This window comes from Pygoscelis adeliae, unplaced genomic scaffold (assembly GCF_000699105.1).
Source record: "Pygoscelis adeliae isolate BGI_AS28 unplaced genomic scaffold, ASM69910v1 Scaffold74, whole genome shotgun sequence".
Taxonomy (NCBI): domain Eukaryota; kingdom Metazoa; phylum Chordata; class Aves; order Sphenisciformes; family Spheniscidae; genus Pygoscelis; species Pygoscelis adeliae.
The window spans coordinates 599,931-611,929 of record NW_008824665.1 but is presented as its reverse complement, the minus strand read 5'-3'; the positions used below and the strand labels follow the sequence as shown (position 1 = coordinate 611,929).

The following is an 11,999-nucleotide window of genomic DNA, read 5'->3' as shown; positions in this document are numbered from 1 at the left end:
GTCCAACCTGACCTTGAAGGTTTCCAGGGATGGGGCATCCACCACCTCCCCGGACAACCTGTGCCAGTGTTTCACCACCCTCAGCGTAAAAAATTTCCTTACATCCAATCTAAACCTGCCCTCGTTCGGATTAAAACCGTTGCCCCTTGTCCTGTCACTACAGGCCCTGGGAAAAAGCCTTCAGGCCTGTGTTGTGCTGCACAAACCTTCGGCCGCAGGACAAATAAACTTGGCCAGCTAATTGTAGCGGAGGCGCCTGTGGGCAGCTCCCACTTTGTATCAGTGATTTGGCCACCTGTGTGTCCTTGCCTTTATCTAAGCGTGCAGCGAGAAGTTCTCTTGTGAACATCCTTTCTGTTTGACAGTGGAAGTGATGAATAGGGTTGTTTTCTTGTAAGGAAATCCTATAATAGCTTGAATGACCAAAATGGGGGAATCTCTTCTATGGATGGGGTCTGCCCAGCATGCCGCATGTCAATCAGAGGCACGTTCGATGCTACATCACCTGGAGTTCCCACCACCTAGAGGGACATAAGATTATCTATGCTATTTTCCCCTTATAGTGTGCACTATGTATAGATATATATGTAGTGCACTGAACTACCATTGTAGGTATAGGTATATAAGTATGGTTGAAAAACTGATGTATTCTAAAATGAAGTACAGGGGGTGCAGTCATTCTTTTTTTTTTGCCTATACAAAAATAATTTTAATAAAGCAGCAAGCTTTTTTATTATTATTTGAGCTAACTAAGTACAGTCATGCTGGAATAAATTATATTCAACATCACAAATTTTGAAGAATGTGTTGAGCTATCTCTTTGACAGCAGAAAGTGCTTCTAAGCAAGTTGGTTTAATTTCCTGAGGAGGAAGCAAAAATCCGTAAGTTCCTGTGTCCCGAAGCTCAATGGTAAAAGAATATTTAATGCCAAGATCGTAAGCCCAGTCGTCTGAACCTCCAGGAGCTAAATCTATGGGAGGAAGGGAAAACAGGTAAGTTACCTGAAACCAGAACTTCAGTTTTCTGTTCAAAAGCTGTCTTCTGATGCTAGCAAGGATATGCTGTCATGCCTGTTGTTGTAGTAAAGTCATACTTACAAATTGTTTGTGCACCAGGACCAAGTTTATAAGTTTTCTTTGTTGTCCTCCTTATAGCTTTAGCTGCTTTCTTTGCCAGACTTTCCTGAAATTAAACAAAACATTATTAGCTTTATAGCCTTGTGATAATAGTTAATATGTATGCAGTTAGGATTTACTTAACACTGTGCTCTGGATCTCACATTGGTTAACTACTCTTATAAAAGGTTCTAGAAAACCCAGAGAATGTGGTTAAAAATTTCAGCATATGCCCATGCTACAGATCGCATTTCTGCTGTAGCTAGATAAAAAATACAGATGGGACCTTACCACCACTTCAGGCAGCAAACTGTTGTCAAACCATTTGTTCCCACTTGTCTCATATTTTTCCTTTTCCGCCACAGTATTTAAGTCACTGTTGATTTATGCAGTATTGACACAAACAGCAGAAAAAGATTTTCATTGAGGGGATTCTACTCTTAAGCCACGAAGAAGACTTACCTGCCCAGAATTAGTGCATCTCTTTCTGCTTTACAGGGAAGGAGTCACAAATGCATTATTACTGTTCACACACAATTGCATTTTTTTTATTGCAGTATATAAAACAGTTTGTTTCAGGAAATTAAACAGTAACCAAGACAGCATAACTATATATGTTGTTTGGAGTTAGCTTGCTCCGTATTTACAGTACTGGATTTTTTAAATTTCTTCTTCTGAACACACTGGCACTAGTTACCAATGGAAATGGTATATTGGACTGTCTGGGGTTTTGTCTAATGAAGTAGGATGCTTCCAATGCATTAATTGTGTACTTTTTACAGTCCTCTTATCTATACAACATTTATTTTTTAAAATAAAGTGTTTTTAAAAATAAAATATGTGAAGTGACATGGGAGATGCATGAGGTTGGAAAGCAGTAAAAATGACAGCAGTGTGTGCAAATGTCAGTTGTGTATCTTTATAAACTCTCTTACTGCCTGTCCTTATGTCATATAGCATATGAAATGACCTGTCCACCTCAGACATGCACTGTCTTCTCGTATGGCAAATCCCAAAGCCTGCAAACCTGCTTTCTGGTTGCCTTTACATGATTTCTTCTCCTTTCTTACTGCTAGGCGGGAGCCCTTGCTGCAAATAAAAGAATTTGTTGCCTCAGCACTTGGACCTTAGGAAACACCAAAAAGTGGGCTAGGAAGTGCAGGAAAGGGAATTCCTTGCCCTAGGGAATTTGATGTCTTGAAATAAGAAGAATATGACTAAGCTGTCCACCTACTCTTGTGGCTTGATTACTCTCTGTTAGCAAATCCCATTTTAGCCTGGATATCCTTTCCAGATCCAGACAAAGCCAGAGTTTTATGGTCAGTGGGAAAAAGCAGCGGCTACTTTTTCTGTTTTGAACTCTGTCTTCTAGGAGAGTTTTTACTGTGTGATTTGGTGGCTCAAGAATGTAAAATTCTACATAAGCAGGATATGTTTTCCGTCCTACCATTAGGACCATTTTAAGTATCCCTAGCAAAAACCTTAATAAAAGTAGCAAGTGCCCACTAGAATACCTCATTGCTTAGTTATGTGGAGGGTGTTTTTCAGAGTTACACACCCAACTAATTTCAGAGTTTGTGTAAACCATACAACATAATCAGGAATTTGCACAAGTATCTTTTCAAGGTGTCCAAAAAACCAAGACTGTGCTCTTTTAGCAGCAGCTTCAACATATTGGGGGTTGTTGATGTGTTATCAATCTGGAATGTTTGTTTTTCCATAGTCTTCAGAAGAAGCTTGCAGACTTACACACTGCTACACCAGCCCAGACTTCTTTGAGTTCTTAAGAACATCAAGAGAAATCTTATTTCCTAATTCTTGATCCTCAGAGCACTTGGGACTCCCTCATTACAAGCCTAACCAAGCAGGGTACAAGTTCTGAAACAACTTCAGGAGATGGGAAGACTTACCAGCTCATCATGGTCTTTGCTTTTGTCCATAGTGTAAGAATATGGAAACAATACCAACTGGGAGTAAGAGTGCATGGTTATGTAGGCTTTAATGATGTCTTTGTGATCTCTGACAAAGCGAGCCACTGCTTTCACTTCAGGCTCAGACTCTGGGTAGGGTCCACAGTATATCTCCTGACATTCATAGGGAGATGCTCCTTTCTCTGTAACAAAAAAGTGCACAGTGTTACTCCTTATCTTCTTCCCTTCTGCATTTCCTGTTCGTCTAATGAAAGAGTAGAGCATGATGCTAATACACAAGAAATCGTGGGCTCCGCCATGCTATGGAAAGAACTCTCATGCTTGTAGAAAGCAGTGCGAGCCTACTTGGTTTTCTCACCTACTGTACTCTTGAAAAAAAATGGAGAAGGTGAAGAAAAGAAAATGATTGAAAGGCTGAATAAAAAGTCTTAGAGGAGAGGATGAATATGCTCCATTTAAATTCATCAAGAACAAGATTGTGAGATCCCTTCTTAAAATCTAGAAGTACTACAGGAAGAAGGGAGTTCTAAGTGAGTAATCTCGGGGAAAGCAAACTGCCAGTTGGAAGTTGAAGAAACACAAATCAGAATGAAGGTTTTTAAGAATGAGGAAAACTAGGCACTGGAACAAGTTACCAAGAAGACAACTAGGATTCACCATTTTTGCTATCTTCAGAATAAGACCAAATAACTTTCTGGAAGCAGCCAGGATCTTTAGTGTTAAATGTCAGCTTTTCACGTTTTAATAAATTTTCTAAATTTTCCCCTTTGCTACTATCTGTAATTTAAATGGACATTTTATCCTTAAATCTTATGCAAGAATAAAGCTCACTGAGTACTTTAACACCCACAAAACTTTCTTCATCCCTGGGCATTGGGACACTTTAACAGATGTCCATCTTCCAGAAATCAATAATGCCAGTTACATCTGCAGAGTAGCAGCCCTGTAGAAGCAACACAAGCTATTATCATATGATAGAGGAGAGGAGGAAGCATCTTCTGGTGCCAATGATATCTATGGAAGATCTATAGCATGCCACAAAGTAGTGGGGAGCATATCTGGACCCCAAAAACACTTAAAAATTTTGAGATATATGTATATGTTTTAGTTAATTAAAATTTGCAAGGCTCCATACAGGTGTATTTGGGTGAAATGTAGGTGTGATAGACAGAAAGACTAGGTGATGTGGTGGTACCTGGCTGTCAATGTTAAGAATAAACCTGTATTTTCATGCATTCAACTGTTCCACAGATACTGCAAGCCCCTTTATAATATCAGTGGCTGAAAATAAATCCTCAGATGACCTACACCCTTGTATGACACAGCAGAAGAAGCAGAAATAATATAGTGAAGAGAGCAGGCTGTGGGGGAGAAGTGGCCACAGAGGCACTGAGTCTGCGAGATGCAGGCTGGGAGGCCAGAAACAAGGGTACTGGGGCAGAGAAGGCTGTGGTATGTTTATGTTCTGGGATATATGTATAAGCCTTAATGTTTCTGATTCACAGACAGTCCATGAAAATTCATGCACGTGAAAATGCAAACAATTCCTGGCATCTATGCAAAATAATGCAAAAGTGGCAAAATGAGGATGTTAAATTTTACACTGTTCTGTTTTACACAGAAGTGAGTACTGTCCAAGGAAAAAGGCAATGAAGAATCTGTTGGCTGGCAATCTTGGATGAATGTTCTGTCTGCTTTCCTAAATTCTGGGTCATACTGAGAACAGCCAGCTAGGGAAACGATACAGAAAATGTGGAGAAAAACTTAAGTCTGTGTTCCAGTCAAATTTAGTTCTGCAGAGCAAATTCCAAGTTAGTGCATTGCTTTTAGTGGAGTAATTTTGCTTTTTATTGATATAAAAGAAAAGCGTAAGGTATCAGTGCATTTAGTGTATTTTGCTCTTCATAAAATCCATGAGGGCTTTGTTCATAAAGTCCATAAAGTTGTTATCTGAGCAGCTGAAGAGGAAGAACAGATATAAACATGGTGGTACATTTCTAATTAAATGCATAGATCTAAAACCTGGAATTTTGCGGTGGCACAAAGTATATTCACAAGCAAATCTGAAGCCAGTGGAAGTCTGAACATTTGGCACCCTCGACAAGAACTCTTCTCTGTTTAAAAGTATGTGAGTAAAGATTAAATTGCAGGTTCCCATGAATCTGTGGTCATTTCCCATGAACACAATCGTGTTATTTTATTCAATTGACACAGTTAATAATAATTACAAAAGTGTTATAAAGTGATAAAACTGCAGCTTGGTTCTTTTGAGGATGCTGTTGAACTCCTGGTGTTTCACACAGCTACAGCAATAATGGAGGTTCTATAGTTATTATGTTCTGGATCAAATCTGTTCAACCATTGCTGTCAGTTGCTAATGTATCTGAATCAGTATAAACAATATTTTTATGCTAACTAAGAAAAATAAGATTTTGTTTTTCAGCATTTTACTGACTGTGTAACTAAAAGAAGTAGAAACCTAGGGAGATGCTTACAATCATCTCTTTAAGTTATTGTAAGCACCTGATTTTGCTGCTTAGATTCATCTGTACAGTTTTTTCTCTCCAATGACCCTGGAAGATGCTGAGGCTTCTCTCTTCTGTGTTTTCAGCCATGGGTAAGAGAGGAGTGTAGCATGGCTGAAAACAGTATGAATACTTCCCTAGTTACTCACGTAAGAGGTTTTGGTTTTGCCCTGTAAGAAAGCGTACATTTTGTCCAAAGACTTACTTAGAGAGGAAGCACTTTCTAATCTACCTGTATTATTCTGCTTTTTGTAAAGTAGAATCATTTCTCTGCTTCAAAAGTTGTTCACCACCAAAAGTGCTTGGCAAGTTGAATGCACTGCATTACATAACCTTTCCCTGAAACTAGTATCTGTATCACATAGTTTTTTGCTGTTATTCCTTCAGGCTTCTCCAAGTTCTGTTTTTATGGCATATCTATGCATATCTATGTCGCTTTTAAATCTATGTATTTGGTCCCCATCCTCATAATTTTGTGCCTGAAAAAATGTGTGTTTCTCTCCATATAATAGTCATGGATGGTAAATAAACATCTTTATTCCCAGTTTAGCGATGGACTAAAATGACTGAAAGTCGTACAGGACATTAGTGTCAGTACTGAGTGAAGCCAGATCAGATCTATAGGGTAACATTTTAAGGTAGCTATTTTGCAGACTATTAAAAACCTGTCAAGTGCCTGCGGATAAGTAAACGTGATACAGCCTTTACAACAAACACTGAGAGCCAAAAAATTTTGGTCAGCTAGGCATTACTGAAGGATGGCTGAGGTGATCAGTTCATAGGACATGGTGGATCATCTACTCAACTGGATGGTGCAACAGGCCTTGGGTGACATGGCAAGGGCCACCTCTTCCCTCTTTCCTCCTTCCCACCAATAGCCTGTACCAGGTGTGTCGTGGTGTGATGCAAGGGGCAGGATCCAGGGTCCTGGTCCCCCTCTCTCCTGTCATTGTGCTGGGAAGAGGTTAGTCCCCCATGTGGCATCTGGGGAGGAAAAATCCTGAGTCCCAACAAAAAGTTTCTCAAGCTGGGGAAGTGTTCACCAGTTCATAACAGATATTCAGCTGCATTTGTCTTTATATCAACTTTGTGAAATGGTGAATGAAAATGTTTTCCAAATACATAATTTTAAAGGCTGAAAGTGAGGCAGGGGTGCAATAGGAAGGAAATTATGTCATACCACACCAGTGCGCATCAAAATTCCTGTTCATGTCGGTACCGATGCATTTGCTGTTACCATGCGATGAGCGGCTCTTTCTCCACAGCCGATTCTATGAAGAGACACATAAGCCATGTTCAGGGAAAAAGCTGAGAAAAGTGATGCACCATCTCACTGGTTAGTTAAATGTGACTTCCCACTTGTGCCTCTACAGGTCATGTGCCAATGAAGGGGCAAAAGACCAAGGAAGATTATAAAACCACAACCTGATTGCCAGTGAGGCTGGATGATAGCATTGGGTAGGATAGGAAGTGGTCACATCTGGTCTGATTTCAATGGATTTGGAATGTGAAAGGAGGGGAGAAGACATACAGTTTGGCTAGGTATGTGAGCTTAGGAGTCCAAGTCCAACCTTTCTGTAGGCATTGCTGACAGCATGTGGGAAGTTGGAAATTTGGTGTGCAGCTGTTGAAGTGTATATGTGTAGTTACCCAAATGTGAGCCAAGCTGGGTTGAAGATAGAATGAGTAAAAGAATGGAGGAGATTATTTTTTTTTAACTTGAGTGAAGGATCTAAAGATCAAAGAACCATCTCAACGGCTGGGAATTTCCAACCAATAAATAAAATCCTGGACAAAAGATACCTGTTGTACCTTCACTTGTCTGAAACAAAAAGTACTCGGAAAATGAGGCTACCTTGCAGGAGGAAGGAGTGAGTTAATGGCTGTGCTCTATGTGATGCACATAGAGCTATTCAGCTATTCAGCTGTGCTGGTTCGTGCCAGTATTTGTAACCTTGCTGCTGAAGGCTGACACAGGCATTCCCCGGCATCTGGAAGTATTAAAATCCCAGGATGAGATTCAGTCATTTCCAACTGCATTTCCAGCAGCTTGGAAGACACAAAGGTACTGTGGGTCAAATGCCAATTAGTTGCAGTGTTTGTTGTGGTTTAAATAGGGCAGAGATGCAGAAATTCCAAGCACAGATTAAGAGTTTGAGGCATGCAGTTCCAGGATGGAAATGATGCCCTAAGCATGCATGCTGATAGTTCCCATAAATAGCACATCAGTACGTTGCACAGCCTGTCAAAAAAGCTCTGCATACAGAGGGATGGCTCCACGTGTACTCATAGCCGTCCACATTCATCACAGGCATGACGTAGAAATCAAAGTGCTCCAGAAGTGTTGTCATGGTCTGATCTCTCTCACGCACATGGATTGCCTATAAAGCACAGGGGAAACTTATTAAAAACATTCGTAATGGTTTTCTTACCTTCCTAGAAAGGCACCTGATGGCTTATGTAAAATAACTGTGCAATTATCAGACCAGTCTACCTCCTGATAGAGGCACATCGCATTACAGAAGTTGCTGAATAGCAAAGTAGCTCTTCGATTGGAAGTGCCAGGGAGAGTGTAGGAATTGAACTGATAGAGTCAATCAGACACACTGCAGTCCTTTACTGTTAATGGGTGGTCATGAGAGAGAGAGTTGAAGCCTATTAATAGGAAGGGTTGAGCTTTTGCTGCTTGTATAAATGATAGAAACACTCCCTCCCACCCAAATACCACAAAAGTAGCATAAAATAAAGCAAGCCCAAAAATAACAAGTAACATTTCAAATGGCTCCTGTACATAACATTATTTCTTCTGGTTGCATTGTGAGTTCAAGGCACTTGTATGCCAAGAGTCAGTAAGATCTGCATTGCTAATTTTGCCTCACAGCCTATTGTGAAGGCTTTAGTGATACCTAACCTGGTTGTTAGGTCCACGACACAGGGATAAATTTTAACCTAGATAAGTGGTTTTGTTACTATTAGAATAGACTAAGTCCTTAATCATATCTTTTTTTTTTTTTCTTTATGCCTTACTTAAACCACCTTCTTTCATTTTAAATCCTTCCTAGTTTTCCTCAGGCAATGGACTTTCTGTGACTAAATGAGAAATGTCAATCTTTCTACAATCTTAACGACAAAATTAAATGATAAGGAGTGGACCCATTATAAAGAATGCCTAGGATTTGCTAGAGAGAGCTAGTGATTTTAGTGTGTGTGTGCAGATGTGAATTAATGTCAGATTTTAAAATGTTACTTCATGAAGTGATACAGAAATAAAATTTGAATTTAAAACACGTAAATTAGATCAAGGGAATGGAGAACCTAAATGTTCAGCTTGTTACTTCTGAAAAATGCTGCAGGGACATGTCACTGGCAAAGTGACAGCACAGCTGGTAATTATTTGGAGCAGCATGAAAAGGGCAAATGCATTTCTCTCCGAGGGAACCTTGAAGACTGGGATTATCAGTGGGTCACAAGGTACATTCAGCTCTATCTGTCCCTAACTCCTGCAATCTCCTTTCAAATGTTATAGTCATTGAGGTTTTATAGTTGTGACTGAGGACAGAAATAAACACATTTATTATTATTATTATCTTCATCATCATTATTTAGTTCCATCCCATCCAAACCATAATTCATGTTTCCAGGACTCATCTATGTTGTTTCTCTGGCTACAGTACTGGTGATTGTGAAGTCTCAATCTCGTCTAGCTTATTTTTACTGTCAACTTTCCTTTTGTGAAAAAGTAACAGTAAATAATATCTCAGGCCATTAACTGAGCAAGCTGGGCAACCTCGTCTGGGCCAGAAAGGCCTTAGGAGCCTTTTCCTGGTCCATACTAGGAATTGGGCCAGCAGCTCAGCATAATGAGTTGAGCAGAAATGCCTTAAATTCAAAAAGACCAAGGCAACATATGTTAAGATCCAAGTGCAAACCATGGATGTTGTATCTTTTGGTGTACCTTTGTTCAGTGTAGATATTAAAGATATTAACGATCAGATGTGACCATTGGTCTGCGGCTGCACATCAAGGCTGGTCGGGCTAAGCCCATACTACAGTCTCATCCCATCAGTCATTTACTAGATTCCATGAACTGGTACTATGCGTGTGGCTGGCAGTTGTTGGTCATGTTTTGGAGGTCTGAAATGAGGGTGTCTCTAGCAGGGATGGTACCTTCAGAAGAAGGTGGTTTGTGTGGCCTCATTCTCTGAATGAGGCAGATCCAGAAAAAAGCAGGAGCACAAATAGAAAATGCAGAGGCAGGAGGCAGAGTAGCGGTAGCAGCAGACACAGCAGCAGGTGACACATCCCAGCAAGTGCTAAGTAGAGATTGCTGGTGTGCGTGCTGGTGTGGAGCTATGCCATGCCGGGAGCAGACGAGTGTGGGCTACCTATTGCTCTAGGAAGGCACACAGGGAAGAGCCAAGGGTTGTAGGACAGCTTGAGCTCACTCTGGGTGTCCTCTGATCTGCTCCAGGCAGTGCCAGCTGCAGTAATATGGGCATGAGCCACCATGTGCTGCATGACCCAGAGCCAAGATCATTCCTTGAATCCATGTGGCAGCATAGACATAGCCCTAGTAGATTACCAAATACTTGCTTTTCCTGGCATGCCCTCTCCATCCCTGACTGTTCATAACTGTAAACATCTCTGTTGAATTTGCCACACGTACTTTGAAGTTTCTTTCATACACGAGAATACATCTGAGCTCTTTTGCATTCAATCCGTATGACTTTCTCTCTCTCACACACGTACACCTCCATCTACCGACACACACATACATGCACACACACTCACTGCTACGTATGCAGCTTAGGCACGAATCTCGTGTGTTGGTGTTGTGGAAGTAAATAGATTAAGACTGTATGGAGCTTAGAGCGCAATTGGACAGAGAAGGTAAATGGCATCAAGATTTTTTGCTTTGCTTTGAAAACAGTGATCAGATGTGATTATCTACTCACATGGCCTATGAACCACAGGCAAAAAGCAGGAGAAATCCATTCTCTAGCGTGGATACCACAGTCAATCCATATGGCACTTTTAGATTTTCCCTGGCTTTTAGAAAGCTGACAAAAGAGAAATTGTATTAAAATGTCACCATTGTAAAGTGTACCACATAAAAGTGGAAGTGAAAAGGGTAACCAAGATGGAAGAAGACGCAACTGTAGGGAGAGCTTAGACTGATCCTGGGCCAGGATACTGCTGTCAGTTATATTCCCTGTGTGCCTTCCTATTGCTCTAGGAAGGCACACAGGGAAGAGCCAAGGGTTGTAGGACAGCTTGAGCTCACTCTGGGTGTCCTCTGATCTGCTCCAGGCAGTGCCAGCTGCAGTAATATGGGCATGAGCCACCATGTGCTGCATGATCCAGAGCCAAGATCATTCCTTGAATCCATGTGGCAGCATAGACATAGCCCTAGTAGATTACCAAATACTTGCTTTTCCTGGCATGCCCTCTCCAGGGCACGGAGAGTTATATTTGCATACAGTCAGAGAGCCATATACAGACTGCTTGCAGCAAGCTCCAAACATAGACAGCAAGACTACAGCAAGACCTGAGGTCAAGTGAGTAGATCACCAGCTATGCAGGGCAACACACTAAATTGGCTTCAGAGTCAACAGAGGACGGTATCCACCATGCCAGTATTTCATGCCTTTGGATGATGACCTAGATGTGATAATTTCTTTGAAATCCAACAAGGAACCTAATGTGGTCAAATGACTTTGCAAAGGTAATGCACCTTACTAGAAGAAGTTAGGAAACTTCTAAAACCCACAAAAATATGCATATAAGTATAGATTTAAGAAAGTGTTCTGGCCAAACCCCATCACTTGCTTACATTAGTACTTGGAAAGTTTTTGCAATAAGTCACAGCTGTACCTTCAGAACATAAAGTGGTCGTTTTTCATATGATGATCCAATATAAATTTTCTGGAGGAGGTCAGAATGGACTTTCACTACTTCTTCCATCCAATGGTATATCTGCAAGGATCAAGTTAGTAAATAGGTCTTCTCCCTATTGTTTTCCTTCATCCCTGAAAGTAGTCTAGACTTAAATTCATTCTTCCCCCCCAAATCCTGCCTCTTTAGCTGATGGGAAAGAAAAACTAGCAATTCAGCCCACTTACCACTTGCCTGACTCTAATTTCTCTTAAATAGTAAGGTACAGTCACAACACAGTCCAAGTATAGCCCTGAAATTCCTCTTTAGTTCTATTTGGTTAAATTATTATTCATTTCATGTTTTAAATATTTGTATGTTGTTTTGTGACTTCATTTTTCTTCTGTATTGACTGCATTTGAATGGCAGTTTGAGGCGATACATGTATGAGATTTTGTCTGGTGCTTCTTTCTTTCTCTATGAAGGCATTATAGTAAATACAACTCTCAGTGGTTGAGCAATGCAATGGTAATTATTTACCTGTTGATGATTT

General features: G+C 40.5%; 1 protein-coding gene across 1 annotated transcript in view; it reads right to left on the bottom strand.

Annotated features, from left to right (window-relative positions):
- Nucleotides 1-786: 786 nt before the first annotated feature.
- CPB2 (carboxypeptidase B2 (plasma)) overlaps nt 787-11,999 on the bottom strand; it is an 18,500-nt gene continuing 7,287 nt past the window's right edge. Inside the window, exons 5-11 of the mRNA XM_009322849.1 lie at nt 11,447-11,548; nt 10,528-10,632; nt 7,837-7,953; nt 6,753-6,843; nt 3,027-3,229; nt 1,099-1,183; nt 787-971 (exon numbers count right to left, since the gene is read on the bottom strand). Coding sequence (XP_009321124.1) covers nt 787-971; nt 1,099-1,183; nt 3,027-3,229; nt 6,753-6,843; nt 7,837-7,953; nt 10,528-10,632; nt 11,447-11,548 — 888 coding nt within the window. The remainder of the gene's footprint in view (nt 972-1,098; nt 1,184-3,026; nt 3,230-6,752; nt 6,844-7,836; nt 7,954-10,527; nt 10,633-11,446; nt 11,549-11,999) is intronic.